The 20463-nt window shown below is 44.5% G+C and overlaps 1 protein-coding gene across 9 annotated transcripts in view; it reads left to right on the forward strand.

Moving 5' to 3' along the window:
* The window catches only part of CCSER2 (coiled-coil serine rich protein 2), a 492874-nt gene that overhangs the window by 227417 nt on the left and 244994 nt on the right, over positions 1-20463 (forward strand). For all 9 annotated transcript variants that reach the window (XM_069240582.1, XM_069240583.1, XM_069240584.1 and 6 more), the window contains one exon: positions 9254-9413. In XM_069240582.1, coding sequence (XP_069096683.1) covers positions 9254-9413 — 160 coding nt within the window. The remainder of the gene's footprint in view (positions 1-9253; positions 9414-20463) is intronic.

Below are 20463 nucleotides of genomic sequence, written 5' to 3' on the forward strand. Positions count from 1 at the left end.
GTGTATATTTTGTGTATTTTACTTACCTCCTAAGGGAGTATATCCTCTGAAATATTCTTGGCACATTGTCACTAAAATAAAGTACCTTTATTTTTAGTAACTCTGAGTATTGTGTTTCTTATGACATAGTGCTATATGATATAAGTGGTATAGTAGGAGCTTTGCATGTCTCCTAGTTCAGCCTAAGCTGCTCTGCAATAGCTACCTCTATCAGCCTAAGCTGCTAGAACACTACTAATCTACTAATACGGGATAACTGGGCCTGGCACAAGGTGTAAGTACCATCAGGTGCCCACTATAAGCCAGGTCAGCCTCCTACAGCAGGTTCCAGGAGACCTTACCCTTGAGGGGGAGTCAGGGCTGACTGTTAGTATGCAGGAAAGCCAGCAGAAGTAATTGGAGACCCCATGAGTGACCAACAGGCAGTGGACACAGGGAGCCACAAGGAGGCCTCACCAGCACAACAAAACAGAAGTCGCTGGAGTTGCAGGACAGGGGCTGATCTTCGATTTGCAGAGTGCTGGAGGATAGGCTTCTTGGTGCCTGACGATCTCCTAGAGGAAGAGCCAACAATTCTTGGCAAGTACAACAGTCACGGTGCACAGGGGTTCCAGTCCAATGGCAGGGGCCCACAGTCTCCCAAGTTGTTTAGAAGACAAGCAGTACCCAGAGGACGCCACAGACTCACCACCTGCGAAGCAGAATCTTAGGCTGTCCATGGAACAGCAGACCTCACCAGCCAGTCGGCATTGTCTTGAGGTGCCTGCGGATGCAGGAGAGTGACTCCTTAACTCCAAGGAAGATTCCTTTGTGCTTCCAGGTACAACCAGATCCCTTGTGACCTTGGAGGGTGCACAGCTTTGGATGTTGCAGAATTCTTGCATGATATGGAGGAACAGTGTTTCAGTGGGAGCCTTCCCACCAGAAGCTGACACGTTTTGGTTCCAAAGCAGACGGGTAGTGGTTCCAAAGACCATGAGCAGAAAGTGTAGAGAGTTCCTTGCAAAGTCTTGCTCGATGAATCTGAGGACCCAACCACGGGGTGCCCTTAAGTAACTCTTAGGAGGGGGCTGGTCACTCTTTGAAGGGACCCACCTATCAGACCGCATTAGGGATGTAATCTACCCGGCCTAACTAGTCCGATGTTCCCAGGGACCTCTGAACATCTTATTTCCAAGATTGCAGAATTATCTAGCCACCTGCCTGAGCTCTGCACCTCCCTAGGGGAGGAGCGAGACAGGGGGTGGTCACTCCCCTGTCCTTTGTGCAGTTTCGCACTGGGGGTTCCTGAACAGGTGCAAACTAGATTATGCAAGAAGGGCACCAAATATGCCTTTCAAACCAGTCTGGTGGTGTTCAGGGGCCACCTAACCCCAACCCTTAGACTCCTAATACACAAGGGAAGGTGGTCTCACCTCTCCCTTGCAGGAAATCCTTTGTTCAGCATCTTCGTCCTGAGCCCGGCTCACCAGCAGGAGGGCAAAACAGTGTTTGGGTTCAACCGCAGCTGTGGCTGGCAGCTAGAACCTGTAAGGCTACACAGGCAGAACTGGGGGATCCTCTAAGGAACCCCCAGAGAACATGTTGGTATGCAACAAACACTGGAATCGGTGTAGTTGCATGATTTCAACATGTTTGATAAAAATACATGGCTGGGTTTGGAGAAACCATTATGTAGTTTGATTACATGTGTTGACCAGTGTCCACTACATACCTTAGGATGGCTTCCCCATACTTAGTCCAGGAATTGGCCTGGGATCTGTAGGGGCATCCTGCTCATGCAGGGGTATCCTCATACTTAGAGACATGCATCCTGCCCTTGGGCTAAAGGACCTACCAAAGGCGTGACTTACAGTGTCCAAGTACAGTGACCAGGTTCAGTGGTGAAAGGGTACATGCACCACTTTACTCAGGCTGCAGTGACAGGCCTGCAGATACAGTTTGCATGGGCTCCTGATGGGTGGCACAATATATGTTGCAACCCATGGGAGACCCCTGGTGTACCATTGCCCTGCGTAGCTACATACAATATACTAGTGACTTACATGGGTGCACCAGTATGCCAGTTATTGGGTATTGGGGGGGGGAGGGGGAGTTTACCAGCAATCAAAATTAAAGGAGAGAGCACAGTCATTTGGGTGCTGATTAGCAGGACCCTAGTGAACTACAGAATAAACTCACTGACATCAGGGAAAAAAGTGGGGGTACTTATTGTAGAATGATGGCACTTTCCTTTATAGTGCAATCTTAAAAATAGTAAATGAATGCATTGATAAAGTAGTGGGATATGGTGTTCTCCTTGGATGTGCCCGTAAAGCTGAACTTTTGTTCTGAAATTTGGTCCTGAATTTTGAGTCTTTGTGTTGTATTTTTATAGTCCTGTGCAGAATTTAACCCCATGCTAGGTGGTCACCCTAGTCTGCAGGAAGCCTACCCTTCCTAAGGACCTTTGTTAGGGAATCAGCCAAAAGAGTGCCCTTGTCCTTTTCCTGCCCTTCCTTTTTCCTAAAACTTTTGTTTATTTTAAGGCTTGTGCCTTGTCAAGGAAGGCAAAGGTAGATATATATTGACCCAGTTCCTTGAGGAAGATTTTCTTGGACAGCCATTCCGGCCTCCAAGGTGGTCAAATACTGAAGTTTTGGGTCCACTTTTACAATGTCTGATCAGTTCTCTCTATGGATTTGGCACAATTTGTAATCCCTAAAAAAAAGTGAACGCCCTCTTGATCCAACCCAAAAGAACTGCAGCGAGATTAGGGTTCCTGACTCTTTGGCATCCGCTGCCATATTCAGTTTCTTGGTGAGCAGATATGCTATGCCCAAACGTTTATCCTGGCAAACCCACCAAGAGCGGTCTATGTCCTTCTTGAGGTCCTTGACAATCTTTGCCAGGAACATGGCCATGCATACGCCTGTCGTTTTTCTCTGTAGCCTCTACCTTGCCTTCTAAAGTCAGGCAGGGTCATTCGACCCTGATTAGACCCGAACTTCCTTGTCTAAGCGTTTCCTCAGGCAAGTGGCCTCGTGTTATGCAACTTTGTCGACTGGGAATCATTCAGAAGATCTAGGATGGAAGATATCTTCCAGGTCCAATGATGCGACCTTGGGATCATCCCCCCCTCCACCCCCCCCCCCCCCTTATCTTGCTTCAGGTGTTTGGTCCCTGGGATGGTCATCAGGGTCTGCTGCTTTTTGAAACATCATCTGAAACTCTCCCTGACCCAACCTCTTCAGCGTCTTCGTAGTTTATATGGGTATAGGAAGCACTAGATCCAGGATATTTTGTGACATCACTGGTAGCATTGGGAGTGAAGGCTTCAGCACGTGATCTACCCCTTGTGTGCCCTTGCACTGAGTAAAAAAAAAAACCCTCATTGAGCCTGTCAAAGGCATCCTTTCTCTTGGGGGCATCCCTTTTTCATTATGGCTTTTGTGTCACTTAAGCCCTCCTGCCTCTTAAATTCACGGACTCCATAAGGTGACATCAAACCTTTTCTCCTTGGGGAGGGATTCAGGTAAGGGCCTCAGCCCAAGTAAAGAGTTTCCTCCTGAAAGGTTCCAGAGCAATGGAACACTGCCTTACTAATGGAGTCATCTACCATCTCTGATAACCCATCCCCATAGGGGATGAACCTGACCTCTTTTAAGGAGGCCTGATCCCTTCCTTGGATGACCCTTTAAATGTCTCTGCTGAGGTGTTCTGCTACAGGTTGACACGCCAACAGGATGTACTGAACAAACCAGGCTAGCACCTTCACAACAAGCATTCTTTGCCTGATTAGAGATGCAAGGAAAACCCCCAAAAAGAAACTACCTACCCCCCAAACGGTCTCTACTTCTCACTTTTATATTTGCTGCTCAGAACTGTCTGATGACCGATGCAGTTCTCTGTGATCCACGTAGTGAAAGCTCCATTACATTTTCTGCCACTGTCAATGAAGTCTGTTCACCTGCAGGGCATAAACCTACTCATGGCACCAGAGAGCTCAGTTAAACAAATCCAAAGTAACTAGTACGCCAAATACCACAAAGAAAAAGTCCCCGAAGGGTAAGACCACTGATCTTTTCCATGTGCAGCAATGAAAGAAGGGGTTAGTGAAACGATATGACCTGCACCATTATCAACTCAACTTGCTTGTTAGTTGTAGTACTGTTTTCCCAATGGGTTTTGGGAAGTGCAGTCGCTTTTTCTTTGGGCTTTTGTTTAAATTAGTGAGGAAAGAAACCGTTGTCATCCGCTCCAGTCCCAGTTTAGAACCTTATGGGACCTTCCTTATATGAAGACCGTGCCACTTCGAAGGTAGTGAACAAACGTTTGCACTGTGCTCCCTGCTGCTCTGCTCTAGCTTCTGCCTGGGAAGGTGTTGTAAGGAGTGCACAATCTCTGCAGAATCGGTCTCTCCACGCGTTTGCCTCATTTCCTGTGCTTCTGGTTGTAGGCTAGGAGGAGCTGTGGCTAGTTACATTAGGTATTCAGTTTATTCACAGCATTTTTAACAAGATTGGCCAGATTAGGGCTCATTTTAGTAGTTACGCTGAGTTTTTGGTTAAACAGTTATACAGTGCTAATGCTTCCCCTAAGGATATTAAGCAGTTGTATATGCTATCACCTAAATTCAGTTGTGTCGGCTGTCTCCTCCTCCATAATGTTTGAAGTTAGATCGGTGAAATACGTTTTTTGTTTTTTTGTTTTCGCCTGCAGTCTTCATCAGCATGGGAATAGTTCAAAATGTTAAAGATGGGCAGGAAAAATATAGCTGTTATCTTCACATTCAGTTGTAAACTATTCATCATTTGTAGGAAAACGATATACGTATTGCACTATGAAACGCAATTGCATTTTGAATAATGCATGAAAGCCACATTCTAGAATATCGTAGACTTTAAAGGCAGACTCGCCGTACCTTGTAGTTAGGAGCTTTATATTGCTGCTGACATTTTTTTAAATATAGTTCGCTTCCACTAAACCGATGTTTTGGTTCTGTCCTGATGTACACTTGTTGCCAGTATTTAAATAAAGCACAGCGTGCGTACTAAAAACACAGTTTGAAAAGCTACCCGGAGACCGCGTAGGCATACTGAAACCAAACGTCCCATGTCCTGTTCCTCAGGCCGGGAGTTGCTGTTATTTTTAGAATCGGCCCTCGCTCGGCAGCTATGCGAGTGTTTTGCATAGTACGGTAGCTTGACGGCGCCTCTGCATAAAAACTGGGCGTGGTCCCAATGACACACAGGCAAGGATTTCAGCAGGAGGGGGGAGGCCTGTTCTCATAATTGTCGTCTGTGCAGCTGAGTCGGAGTAGGCTGAAGAAAGACATGTTGTTTTCCTCATGCAAAGTTACTGCTTATGCTAGTGGCTAACAATGTCCGTGAGAAAAAGAAAACTTCGTTGGGTGAGTATGAATAAATGGCTGTCGAAAAGCGTTTAACTTTTTGCTCAGAATTCAGCAGACTTAGTGCTGCGAATGTTTTTGTTGCCGCTTAAGGCGTTGCCAAGTAAGGAAGATGTTTTTATGTAAAGTTCAGTCGCCTGTTTAAGCACCCAAAGAAAAACTTTGAAAAGATCGGCATCGGCTCGGACGAGAACGATGGAGAGTTTAGACTGTGGACTGTACACAGATCGTCCACACCTGAAAAGTTATTAAGGGATGCACGCAGAGCAGTGCAAATCACGAAACGTATTCAGCACGGAAACGGCAATTTGATATTGTTGAAATGTACGCCTATTTAAGGGAGATTTTGTGTCTAAATCAGGATAAGGGAGGGGTAGCTAATAAGAGAGCATATTGATGACATCTGTCAGATTTGGCTTAATACATTTATACCAGATGTATGTCGTAGTATAGAAGCAATATTAACCTGTCGTGCCCATTTTATATTTTAGAGCCAGCCTTCAATTTACAGAATCGCCGTTAAGTTCTGTGAGAAAGTAGCCTCTTTCTAGCATGGTTACCCCCGCTTTTGGCTTGTTTGTGAGTGTGTGTGTCAGTGTGTTTTTACTGTCTCACTGGGATCTGGCTAGCCAGGACCCCAGTGCTCATAATTAAAACCCTATATGTCAGTGTGTTTTGCCGGTCTCACTGGGATCCTGCTAGCCAGGACCCCAGTGCTCATAGTTTGTGGCCTAATGTGTGTGTTGTCAGTAGTGCTTAACTATGTCACTCAGAACTTCAGTGCTTATGCTCACTGCTTCCAAATTAGTCACTATAGTTTAGTGAGTTCATATTCCAATTGCAGTTGGCACACTGCCCCCCCCCCCCTTATAAGTACCTAGTATATGTTACCTAGGTACCCAGCACATTGGGGTTCAAGGAGATCCATATGGGCTGCAGCATTTCTTTTGCCACCCATAAGGAGCTCAGACAAACCCTTCTTTACGACTGCCACTGCAGCATGCTTGAAATAGTGCACACAATATTTCACAGCCATTTTCACTGCACTTAAGTAACTTAAGTCACCTATATGTCTAACCTTCATTTACTGAAGGCTAAGTGCAAAGTTACCAAGTGTGTGGGCACCCTTGCACTAGCAAAGGTACCCCCCACGCTGTCCAGGGCCAATTCCCCGAACTTCGTGAGTGCGGGGATACCATTACACGCGTGCACTACATATAGGTCAATACCTATATGTAGTTTCACAATGGTAACTCCGAATATGGCCATGTAAGGTGTCTAAGATCATGGAATTGTTCCCCCCCCCCATTCCAAATCTGGTATTGGGGGCCCAATCCCATGCATCCTGGGGGCTCCACCATGGACCCTAGTACTGCCAAACCAGCTCTCTGAGACTTGCAGTGCAGCTACAGCTGCTGCCACCTCACAGACGGGGTTCTGCCCTCCTGGTGTCTGAGCAGCTCAGTCCCAGGAAGGCAGAACAAAGCATTTCTTTTGGGAGAAGGGTGTTACACCCTCTCCCTTTGGACATAGGTGTTACAGGTTTGGGAGGGGTAGCCCGCCAGAGCCTCTGAAAATGCTTTGAAGAGCACAGATGGTGCCCTCCTTGCATAAGCCAGTCTACACTGGTTCAGGGACCCCCAGTCCCTGCTCCGGCACGAAACTGAACAAAGGATAGGGGAGCGACCACTCCCCTATCCATCACCACACGAGCTGTGGTGCCCAGAGCTCCTCCAGTGTGTCCCTGGCGTTAGCCATCTTGTTTTCCAAGGTGTGGGGACACTCTGGAAATCTGAGTGGCCAGTGCCAGCAGGTGATGTCAAAGACCCTTCTTGATAGGTGCAAACCTGGGTAGGTAGCCAATCCCCCCTCAGGGCTATTTACGGTCTCTCCTGTGGGTTCGTCTTCAGATTCAGGTTGCAGGTTTCCACCAGGAATCCTCTGCAGCTCCTGCTTTATCCTCTGACCGTCGGATCAACTGCAGGCTTCTCCAGGAACCTCTGTAACTGCAACAAAGTGTCCAATAAAGCTACTGTGACTCTGCAACTTCAGTTCCAGCCTGCAACTGCAACAGTTTCCAAGGTGTGCATGCTCTGAAGACTCCCTGTCTTCACCTTGCACCAGAAGGACTGAAGAAATCTCCTGTGGAGTGACGGAGTCACTTCCCTGCTCCAGCAGACACCTTCTAAGAAGACCGGTTCTCTGGCACTCCTCTCCTGATGACGAGCATGCTCCCTGGAACACAGGTGGTGGACCCCTTCAACCCAGACTGTCCTAAGGTCCAGCTGTCTGAATTTGGTGGAGGTAAGAGCTTGCCTTCCTGGTTTGAGACAGTACCCCTGTGCACTGCGTCATCTCTAGCTCCTGAGGCCGCTGTGCACTATTTGCAAGAATCCTTGGTGCACGGCCTGCCCCTGGTCCCCAGCACTCTATCCTGCGACGCTCAACTTGCTGAGTTGTTCTCCGGCAGTGTGGGACCTTCTTTTGTTCTGCTGCAGCAACCGCAATTTGCATCTTCTTTGTCCCCGTGTCCTGGGACCTCCGTGGGTGCTGCTGGCCATGTGTGGGTTCCCTCCAGTGTTGGAAGCCCCCTCTGCCTCCTCAGTCAGAGTTGATGCCCCTAGGTCCCTCCTGGATCCAAGCAGCACCATTTTGATGCAGTCCGTGACATGGCTTGAACCAAGGCTTGTTGGACGAATCCAGCTCTGTACCTCGCCTGCATCCAACATCTTGGCGTGGGACATTCTTTGCATCACCCAGGAACCCGCAGCCATTTTCTTTGGTGCTCTTCTGCAGACTTCTTCTAACCGGAGAATCCTCTTTTGAACCATCTTTTAGGTTGGCAGGGGCTCCTGTCCTTCCTGGAATCCTCTGCGATGTCTGGATTTGGTCTCCTCTCTTCACAGGTATTCAGGTCCAGGAATCCACCATTTGTTGCTTGCAGTCTTGCTTGGTTCTTGCAATAACTCTTACCACGACTTGAAGTGTGTCCTGAGGAAACTTGCAGTACTTTACTCCTACTTTCCTGGGCTCTGGTGTGGGGTAATTTACTTACCTTTGGTGTTTACTTACACTCCCAGCGCACCTCTACACACTATATTTGCCTAGGCGGGAATTTGTGATTTGCATTCCACTTTCTTAGTCGTATATAGTTTGTGTTGCTCCTAGGCCTATTGCATTCTATTGTATTTTCCACTGTTTGCACTATTCTATGACTATTTACTTACCTGATTTTGATCGCTAGTGCATATATTGTGTATATTACTTTCCTCGAGAAGGAGTATTGCCTCTAAGATATTTTTGGCCTTGTGTCACTAAAATAAAGTACCTTTATTTTTGATAACACTGAGTATTGCATTTTATTGTGTATAAGTACTGTGTAACTATAGTGGTATTGCAGGAGCTTTGCATGTCTCTTAGTTCAGCCTAAGCTGCTCTCCTACAGCTACCTCTAGACAGCCTAAGCTGATAGAACACTGCCAACATTTCACTAATAAGGGATAACTGGACCTGGTATAAGGTGTAAGTACCTAGAGTACCCACTACAAACCAGGCCAGCCTCCTACAAGTTCGCAAATTGTATGTGTATTGTGGATTCTTGTTAGGTTGCTGCTGTAGTTAATATAAATTTGGTGTTGGTTAAAGTGGAGGCCTGATAATGTTGCCTACTAACAAAATGAACGTCTGTTTGAGATTATTGGGATCATGAGATTATTTAATTCATTAGGGGAAGTGCCGACGGCTGAAATGAGTGCAGATTAGGTGTGTAGTTTGTGTAGGAGGGCAAATTGTATTTTTCCAGCTGATGATTTTGTCCGACGTAATGTTTTCTTGACTTCTCGTCCTTATTTCTGCTTACAGTGGACTGTGAAAATATGAACCATTGTGAGAAACCTGAGAGAAACCTGAGGCAACCTCAACAAGTACTCTGGAAGCGCTCTCAGCAGCAGCGTCACCAGGGACATGAACAATATCGCCTCAGCAGCAGTGACCACTTTCACCACAGCCGTGAACTGGCCAGGTAAGATTATAAAAGAAATGAAGTAAACTTTTGCCATTGGAAGGCTCGTGATAATCTAGTGGCTTGTTGATATTGGTGGATGCCACAGAAATTAACTGGTCCTCTTTACTTGCGTTTTGATAGGGTCCCTAAAGATAGTTGGGGATGTTTGCTTTCCAAAAGGAATTTTGATAATGCTTTTTAAAATTCCTTTGACAAAAGATAGTTACTTTCGAAAGGAGACCTTCGTAAATGGGATGTAAAACTTGGCATTTGAGCATCATTTTGATGTATTCTTGTCCATATCGTGTTAGGGTTAGTGGAGCCCCCAATTGGGTTATGATTTTTATGTCCGCAAATGTTTGTGCTTGTATTTTATTAGCGATCGCAGATATTTTATTTGCGAGTGGCACCCCAACCAAGTCATGGGTTCCATTTAAGTTTGCATTGGTCTATTTATTTTAAAGACAGCCTGGTTATTAGTTCTACGCTGTCTTCATTTAGTTATAACCATATACCTGTGTGGAATCAATAACTTTGTTTAGTTGATTTGGTATAGATAATTTTGGATTGTTCAGAAGGTCAATTTCTGACTTTCTCCCTCCTGTGTGTGCAGTACAAGGATGGCAGTTCTTTAGGGCGCCACTCTTCCCCAACTCCAGCAGGGGCTGAATGTACAGCAGCGACCGGATCTTTCCACACTGGAATTATTAAATCAAATCTATAGATGCAGCTGTAAACATGACTTTTCTCTGACGGAAAGTAGAGACTCTGCAGTGCAGTCACCCTGCAGCTTCCCAAGTGCAGTTTCCCAGTGGACACGATACATAACCCTTTGTTTCTCTATCACCTTCACGTAAGTGTTTAGCAGGCTTGTGCAGTACTGCTATGTATAATATTAATGCAGTCTTCATGTTTCTCTTGGGATTATAGGTCGAGATTTTATCCAAGAATGGTTCCTCTGTCCTATTGTCAGTGTTCCTTTTCCGGTCTGAGATCTGAATTTGCCCTAGTCATGGGGCTCAACAGCACTGACTGGCCATCACTGTGCGGCTACCTCTGATTTTTCAATCATGCACACTGAGAATTCCCATTTACATACTGACTTTGAACTTGTTATTGTAGTCTTCCACCTTACTACTAGTGCCATTCACCCTTATTGTGACCATAAGCCTGACCAGTATGCTGCGCTGATGCCCTACAAATTATGTACTGCTATAACCACACATCACAATAGATCTGTATCAAAGGAGGGCAGAATTGCTTGTAGACCGGTAATCTGGAATCTACTGGGTGGATCCCAATGCCCTCAGTTGTCCAACCTAGTGGTGTTCTGTGGTCTGTCTGCAAGTCACAATTGTAGCAGGAATTCTGAGGGTTTCGCTGAGAGCATCTTACAGAGGTGTGGAATTTAATAAAATCTACTTGTCCATGGGACAGGTTTCTTCTTAAATCTACTTGTCCTGTGGGAAAAAAAATCTACTTGTCCCTTTGACACATTATGGCAGCAATATCATTATGTAAGACCTCTGATAAGACTCTCTGATTATGCCATGGCTGCTACCATAGTATGGCTTGAATACTTGCTATTTCAATCCCTACTATAGTAATTTCCTTGTTTTGCCACCTTTCCACAGATCTACATACTGGGCCTGGAGGAAGCAGTAAGCAATAGTTCCATGACTGGAATGCCCTTGATTCTGCAAACCTACTAACTTAAATGTTTTAAGGCTTTTTACTAGCTCTTCTCTAATCTTTTACCGTAATGAGAAAGGTTGGAAATGTAATCCTGACAATGGCAGAAGTAGAGGTTCTTCCAGGGTTGGGGAAAAAAAGTGGTTGAAGGGAAAGTGAACTTGTAAATGCTCTATAGAGGAGTACGAGTTCCTGATCCACTTCCGCAAGTGCTTATGAATTCATGAAAGCCACGTATTCAACGACATATACCATGGGTCAACATTTGTGACTTTCTTTAAGAACTGAGTCCCTAATTAGGTCTGACGTTCACAAAGACATTTTGTTTTTATTAAACTTCTATTTCTCTCTCTATCAGCTGGCTTTACTGTGAGTGATCGCATTCTACCCTTCCACAAGGAACATATTGGCACACAAAGTAGTTGTGTTCAGTGCCAGGAACTACCCTGGCAATCAGTGGTGTGACAAAACTTGAGGGGTCCCCACTCCAAAGAACATGTAGGCCGCCCCCCTCCAGACTCACTCAGGGCAGGTGCTGTGCTGAAGGGGGGGCTCCTTAAAGGGGGCTGCGGGGCCTTTGTTACCCCACTGTTGGCAATTTGTGCATTTTGAGAGCAAAGGCATTTTTTTCTTTTTGCCAGTGTGTTACACTGGTGAGGGCCTGGCAGCTCCCGGAACAAAGTGTTCCAAAATCTATGTCAAAACAGGACACGCATTGACAAAACCAAAAGACTAAAAAAAAAAAATGTCAGATCGGTTGGCTTTGCCAGTGTTTGTTTATTTTCATGCTTCCCATAATCTTGTTGAAAATTACACTGATTTTCCATTAGGAAAATTGTTTGGAAATACTAGCATGCATCAACACATTTTACTAAATTATGCTTCAAAGAAATAGCACCTAACATTTACTAGTAGTGAAACGTTTTTTTCGTACTTGCATTTTTTTCTTAACATTTTATTTTGCAAGCAAAGAATCATCACTCTTGCTTACAAGCTTTTGCAAACATTTGCATCTAATCAGGGAGCATTCTGGGAGCATTTTACTTAGCCTCATATTGTTAAACTTTTCAAACCTGTTTCCACTTTTTTTTTTCTCTGACTGGAACCACTGTCAGTAGTGCAGTGTGACCGTACAACGTTTATTTACAGCTCTCACCCTAATAATGAAGGCTTTTCATTAATGAACCATAAATATAAGTTTGAACAGTATTAACTTATGGACACACATATTACCTTAACTGCACACAGTTTCCTTCTGGTAAACTGGCAGCCAAAGGGTTTATGCTGCAGGGGGTTGGGCCTACTTGTCCCAAGGACAAAATAAACATGAAAACTTGTTGCCCTTGGCCCAACAATATGTCCCGTGCGTTGGGCGATAGGAATTCCAAATCCCGGATCTTAGCTTTTCCTCCACCTACCCACAACTTCGAGACAAAACTCCAGTAATTATATTTATTGGTCTACAGGTCCTCTGTATCTACGCTATAATCAGTTTGCCAGAGTAAGGTTTCCTAAGAACAGCTCTGTGCACCAAGTTTTTTTTAATTGGGTTCAATTCTTGGCAGACATTTTTTTTTTCTTGTATTCTGTACTCTGTTTTAAGAACGAGATCGCAGTGAACAAGGAGCATCAATATGCAAATGGGCCACATCATTCACGGAACCCTCCAGTAGCCTTCGTCTTCTGCGCATAGGTTTTCTTACCTCAGCAAGAAGGATCCTCTCTGAAAGTTTTATTAATGGAAAACATTAACCCTGTGACCAATAATAGAGGTATTTGTGTTTAGAAACTAAATTATAGCACTAATGTGTTGAAACAGAACTGTTTATACATGGATGCACAGTTTTATACTGGAGCATAATTCTGAAGTATTTGAGAGGAGCACCAAAGCTTCTTTTGTACTATTTTTCTGAACGAAAGGGAATTTAACAGAACATGAGTGTTTTAATAAATGTGCCTTTCAGTTTAAATATGGCGTTACTGTTGTGCCTTTCACATAACACCAGGGTAATTCCAGTATCGGACAGTGTCAAAAGTCCTGAAAAGCTCCCCACCCCGCCCAATGTTTCTGGAAGACAAGTTCTCAGTTTGATCTGTGCTAATAAAGAATATTCGGCAAACAGGCGTTATAACTGGTCAAGGAGTGACAGAGGGGCATCAAAAGAAAAAAACAGTGGGAGGTTTTGCCTTGTGTTTAAGCCAAAATGGCACATTAGCCAGTAGGCAAGATGTATTAATATTGTCCACAGCTTGCTGTTTTATATCTCTGATAAAGTACCCCGGCTGGACATTGTAAGGATATTGCAAGTCACTGAGTAGTTTATGACCTTAAAGAGGAACAAGAATGAAGGCCAAGTTTCCTTATAGGGTTATGTATGGTAGCTTGCACGATCATTATCAGGTATGGCGTGGGGTACTTTTTCCTAATATTACATAGTCGTGCTATTACCTTTCCCACAACCTCTTAAATCCTTGATGCCTAGTTCTCTTACAACAAAAACAGAGCATGTTTGTAAAAAATAAAAATAATAATAGAATCTCAAGTGCAAAATTAAACATGTCTAACAGTTTTTTTGATGTGTTTGAAAAGTATTTTAGAAGCAGTTCAATACATGTGTTTTTAATTTTTTGAAGGCATAGTCGAAACATGGAAAATAATTCTAACTTTTCTATAACTGCGAAGCAGTGCAAAAAAATAGGCATAATGCCGTAAATATCTCCTTTCTTCTTGTTTTGTTTTTTTGTTCTTTAACCCCTTCGAATCCAGGCCTTTCCCCCTCAAGTTCCAGTCCTTTTCTTGGCTATTTGCGGCTGTTCGCGCTTAGGTCCTCATAAACTTTTGTCCTCATAAGCTAGCCACGCCAAATTTGCGTACTTTTTTCCAACTTCTTAGGGATTCTATAGGTACTCAGAGTTTGTGGGTTCCCCTTGAGGACACCAGGAAATTAGCCAAAATATAGCGGGAAAAAAAAAAGGTGGGGGCAAAGGGCTGCAGAAGAATGCTTGTGGGTATATTCCCTGAAAATGGCATCAACAAAGGGTTTGCGGTGCTAAAATCACCATCTTCCCAGCTTTCAGGAACAGGCAGACTTGAATCAGAAAACCAAAATTTTCTACACAATTTTGCCATTTTACTGGAACACACCCCATTTGTACTATTGTTTTGTGCTTTTAACCGTCTTCCAGTTAGTGACAGAAATGGTTGTGAAACCAATGCTGGGTCCCGGACAGCTAAACATTTCTGAAACGTAGACAAAATTCTGAATTCAGCAAGGGGTCATTTGTGTAGATCCTACAAGGTTTTTGTACAGAAAATAACAGCTGAAATAAAATAATATTGAAATTGAGGTAAAAAAAAACAGCCATTTCTCTCCACGATTTACTCTTTTTCCTGCAGTGTCAGATTTTCAAAAGCAGTATACCGTTACGTCTACTGGACTCTTCTGGTCGCAAGGTTATATAGGGCTTGTGGGTTCATCAAGACCCCTAGGTGCCCAGAGCCATTGCACCTTGCAATGGGTTTTCATCGTATACCGGGTATACGACAATTCATTTGATGAAATGTAAAGTGTGAAAAATAGGTATCAAGAAAACCTTTGTATTTCAAAAATGGGCACAAGATAAGGTGTTGAGAACCATTGGTTATTTGCACATCCCTGAATTCTAGGGTCCCCATACTAGCATGTGAATTACAGGGCATTTCTCAAATAGTCGTCTTTTTTTATTTATTTTTATTCACATACTATCTTACATTTGGAAGGAAAAATATAGAGAAAGACAAAGGGCAATAACACTTGTTCTTCCATTCTGTGTTCCCCCAAGTCTCCCAATAAAAATGGTACCTCACTTGAATGGGTAGGCCTAGTGCCCGCGATGGGAAACACCCCAAACCGCAACATGGACACATCAAATTTTTACATTCACAGCTGACATGTGTTTTGTAACGTGCCTAGCTGTCGTTTTTGGTCTCTAGCTCAGCAGGCACCTAGGAAAACACCCCAAATCTGTGCATTTTTAGAAAACTAGACACCTAGTGGAACTCAGGATGGGGTAACTTGTGGCACTCTCACCAGCTTCTGATACCCAGAACCCTTTGCAAACCTCAAAGTTTAGCAAAACACTTTTCCCTCACATTTCGGTGATAGAAAGTTCTGGAGCCACATATTTCTTTCCACCCAGCATTACGCCACATCTCCCGATAAAAATGGTACCTCACTTGTGTGGGTATGCCTAGTGCCCACAACAGGAAATGCCCCAAAACACTAGGTGGACACACCAAAGTTATCAATTACAAAAATACCTGTTTTTGTGGGGGGTGGACACCTGCGTTTTTGGTCATGGGCTCAGCAGCCACCTAGGGAAATCTACCAAACCCAGACATTTCTGAAAACTAGACACCCGAGGAAGTCCAGGGAGGCGTGAGTTGCATGGATTCCCCCAGTGCTTTTTACCCAGAATCCTCAGCAAACCTCAAATTTAGCTAAAAAAAATTCTTATTTTTCCCTCATTTCTGTGTAGGATCACCACATCGGCACAAAGTTCCTCCCACCCAATGTTCCTCTCAGTCTCTGGGTAAAAATTATACCTCACTTGTGGAGGTGGGCCAAGTGCCTCTGACAGGGAGGAGCCAACGACATGTCAAAAATGAGGGGGAACCAAAGCGGGTCCAAAAGGGCAGTTTGAAAAAAAAACGTTTTTAGGCTGACAAGTGGGGCAGAATTTTTATTGATAGAGCTGTGACAATGCTTGGTTGTAGGGATTTTGTAGATTCTGGAAGGTTCCATCACAAAAATGTGGGACAAATATGTGATTTCAAGCAAAGTTGGAGGTTTGCAGGACATTTTGGGTAAGAAAATGGTGCGGGTGCATGTAAAGCACACCACCCTGGAGTCAACCAGATGTTTAGTTTTCAGATGTGTCTAGGTCTCTTAGATTTTTCTACATGGCAGGGTCCCAAAGTCCAAAAAGTGCAGCCTTCACCATTCCGAGGGGGGCAATTTTGAGAGTTAGACAAGCTCTCATGGCCCAAATGTCAAACCAAAACCCAAAATAATGCTCTTGCTTGCCGTGGGATAAGATGTTTTAGTGTGTGGGTGGGAGAGCTGAAAGACTGTTACCCCCTTCAGTTGGGGTGGGGACATAACCATGTGCATACTGGTTGGTAGCCACCATCCCATCCCATTTTTTTTTTTTTTTAACTCCCTGGCATCTAGTAGGCTTTCTGCACCCCCCCTCTGCCCCCCACCCCCCAAGGTAATTGGGGTAATTGCCCCATCTGCCCACCAATGGGTAGAAAAACTTTGTCCCCATTTATTTGGGCTGGGGATATGGCCATACCCCTACCCTCCTTTTTTTGATGAAGAAAAAAAAAAACTTCCCTGGTGTCAAGTGGGCTTTGTGCCCCCCTTGGGTGCATATGGGCCTTACAACAATAGGCTGTATATGCAGCAGAAATGGCCAGCAGTAATGTACCCCTATGGGGAGTGACCCTTGTCCAAGGGGCTCTACCCCCCGCCCCAAATAAAACACACACACACACACACCAATCCCTGATGCCCAAGTGGTTTCTTTCCCCCCAGGGGGTAGATCGTCCCTATAGAAATATGCCAAACTGGCAGATTAGCCTAATTAAAATAGGCCTGAGGGGTGGGGTGGGGGGGGATGCTGGTGCTTCCCCTGAGGGCCAGGTCCAGGACGTAACGGTTACATCCTCGCACCCGATCGGTGCAGCCGAGGATGTACCCGTTGCCCCCTTGGCACCCAAGGGGTTTAAATAGCTGCCTTACTTTTGCTCCGTAACATGACCTACCATTTCCCTCCGCTGCTGGCTCTGGCAGTAGGCATTTTGACATCAGAACTCAACTGAAATAAATTACTACAGTGGAGTTCTGACATCGTTTCTTTGATTGGTCCCGTGGTGTGTCACAAGTCGTTGATTATAAAGGATTGAGAGGATGTTTTTTTTTTTTATACAGGGATAGCAGAATCCCATGTATTTTAATACATTCCTTTTTAGCAGAAGTAACCATTTAATTGTAAGGTTAATTTACCATCTTTTCTTAGAACTGTCTTTCAAGTGCACCACATGTATTCCAAGATTAGCATATATATTGTGTTGGTTTTAATGGAGCACATTCCTTAGCTTTGCAACGATCATCACACACACTGTGCTCTTCGTTTACTGCTAATGGTCTAATAATAAACCAATAAAATAAATCGGTAGTTGGAAAGGCTAATTAACATGCTTTGTGTATATTGGTAATAACAGTGTTGAAGCTGACAGCGCTTACTGTCACTTAGTCATAGTGGACGTCGAGGTGATGTCACACCTGATGGTGATAAAGGGACTAATCTCTCAGTTCTGGGTTTAACTGCTGTTGGAACTGACCTTTTCTGCAGGGTTTCCCCTGTCTTTTTAGCTTCTGACCTCCTGTTTTGATCCTGCACTGAATTTCGTTTTTGCTGGTTTTAGGACTCTGGGCACTTTACCACTTCTGATCAGTGCTAAAATGCTCTCTGTCTAAATGGTATTGGTTTATCCATGATTGTTATATTTGATTTACTAATAAGTCCCTGGTAACTGTACTTTGCGTGCCCAGGGCCTGTAATCAAATGAAACTAATCGCCCTGCAGCACTGATTGTGCCACCAACATGAGTAGCCCTTTAAACAGGTCTCAGATCCGCCACTGTATGGTCTGTGTGTGCAGTTTTAAACTGCCATTTCAGCCACCCACCCACTTACTAGGCCCAAACCTTCCCTTTCACCACATGTAAGGCACCACTTAGGTATCCCTAAGGCAGCCCCGTGGGCATGATACAGTGTATGTAAAAGGTAGGACATGCACTGGTGTGCTTTAGATGTCCTGATAGTGAAATACTGCTAAATTCGTTTTTCACTATTGCAAGGCCTATCTCTCCCATTGGTTAACATAGGGATTGCCTTGAAATATCTTTCAAGTGTAATTTCCCATCGGGATCAGATAGAGCTACGGAGTTTGGGTCTCTGAACTCACAATTTAAAAATTACACCTTTTGGTAAAGTTGGTTTTTAAATTGTAAGTTTGAAAATGCCACTTTTACATCCTTTATCCCAAGGTTCCCCAAGGGCTTGGAATGAGCTTGCCTCCTGTTTGAAGACTCAGGGACATCAAAGACTTCACATTCCACACCTGGGCTCTCTTGCTGAGAGTCCTGACTCGCCAAGTGCTTCAGAGTTCAGTTCCGTTCCTGGACCCTTGAGAATGAGTTCTGGTGTAACCAAGAAGAAACCAAGTACATTGACTCCAGAGTGACATTGAAACTGGCCCCGCTGTCCGACTCCGTGCTGCTGCCTGCACTGGGGCCCTGGTCCCCACTTAGTGGAATGACTGTGACGAACACCAGAGGCCCGATGCCGCCGCAGCATGAGTCCTGAGTGCTGTGTCCCCGATGTCGGACACCTGCCTCCGCCATAGCATCTGTGGCCCCATGGTGTGATCACAACTCCGCAAAGTCGACACCTTGCGTCTTGACCTGCTGTATGTATTGACTCTCCTGGATTGTAAGATACCAACCCCTTGCCACTGATGGGGCATCACCTCCCCTGCAGCAGTATGGAACCGACACCTCACCTCCTTTTAGCCGTAACTAACAGACGTCCCACCGGCTCCAGCGACGCCTCACCTCCCCGACTCCATGCAATGTCTTTACTTCCTTGTTTTCCAAAGGTACTGTACCTGTGGTCTGTGCGACTCCGTGACCAACCCACACTTCCTTGCGAGTGGCATCAAACTGTTGGGAACGACTCAGTTGAGACATAGTGATAGCCCCAGTTGGAGCTATTTTGTTTCTAAGTACTTTACTGAGATTTAATCTTTAAAAATGTGTATCCTTGCTTGTGTATGTTGGTGTTGTATTGTTTTGGTGTAGTTTTACTCAGTAAATATTGGCTGCTTTTCTAAAGTGGTGTGGAGTTCTTTTGTGGTGTTTTCAATGTTACTGTGTGTATGTACAAATACTGTACACATTGCCTCGGAGATGAGCCTGTTCGTGCCAAGCTACTAAGAGGGTGAGCAGGGGCAATCTTAGGTTTGGCTCCTTTACCCTGACTAGAGGGAGGGTCCCTACTTGGATAGGCTGCAGACCACTGCTATCTATAGACCCCATTTCTAACAACTCCATTTAATATTCAGTATGAAGGATTATCAGGTGTCAGGTTGGATAGAAAATAATGTCGAAAGATGGCGCTTAGTCATATCCAGACAAGCTGTGATCTGGACCAGATGAAGGGTGCAGTTTTTTGGGGAAAAACGTCTCTCAGGAAGTCTGTTCTATTTGACCTTGTATTATACTCTAGTAACTCTGTCACACTTGCGAACAGTAGTCTCTTTCAGAGACGTTTTTTATGCTGAAGGGTAATTTCCACTTGGCAGACCACAGCAGAGCTGAGAAACTACCTAAAATGGCAGAGGGTGTGTTTGATGTGATAAGTTGAATCAATGGGCCTAGACTCCGTCCTGCTAATTAGCGAATTAAATTCACTGTCTAACATGTACCTTTTAGTTTACTTCAAGGTTTTGATATCACAATTTAGCAAAGGTCATGTAACATCTTGGTGCATAAGAGTAAGCTAAACACGGCAGTGCTAATGAGTAGCAATAATATCAAGAATGGATACACTTAACTGTGTGTACTTGGGTCTTAGCGTTCTCCATGTGTCTTATTTTGAGGGGCATGGACTGGCATTAGGGCTTATGCAGACATGGGTGCAGACTTTGTGCTGTCAATGTCAACACTGTTACATTCACTGTAGGAGGCTGGCCTGGCTTATAGTGGGTACCCTGTGGTACTTACACCCTGTGCCAGGTCCAGTTATCCCTTATTAGTAGAATAGAGGTGTTCTAGCAGCTTAGGCTGATAGAAGGTAGCTATGGCAAAGCAGCTTAGGCTGAACTAGGAGACATTTAAAGCTCCTACTATACCACTTGTATCATATGCACAATATCATAAGAAAACACAATACTCAAAGTTACTAAAAATAAAGGCACTTTATTTTTATGACAATATGCCACAAGTATCTCAGTGAGTACCCTCAGTAAGAAGGTAAGTAATATACACAAGTTATATGTACGCAAACCCAAAACAGGTAAGTAAGAGTCAGAAAAGTAATGCAAACAGTGTAGAATTACAATAGATTGCAATAGGAGCACATAGGTCTAGGGGCAACACAAACCATATACTCCAAAAGTGGAATGCGAATCACGAATGGACCCCAGACCTATGGGAGCTTGTAGGGGGTCACTGGGGCTGTAAGAAAACAGTCAGGGTGTCCAAGATACCCCACCCCAAGACCCTGAAAAGTAGAAGTAAAGTACACCTACTACCCCAAAAGAACAC

The sequence above is a fragment of the Pleurodeles waltl genome, chromosome 6, assembly GCF_031143425.1.
Source record: "Pleurodeles waltl isolate 20211129_DDA chromosome 6, aPleWal1.hap1.20221129, whole genome shotgun sequence".
Lineage (NCBI taxonomy): Eukaryota > Metazoa > Chordata > Amphibia > Caudata > Salamandridae > Pleurodeles > Pleurodeles waltl.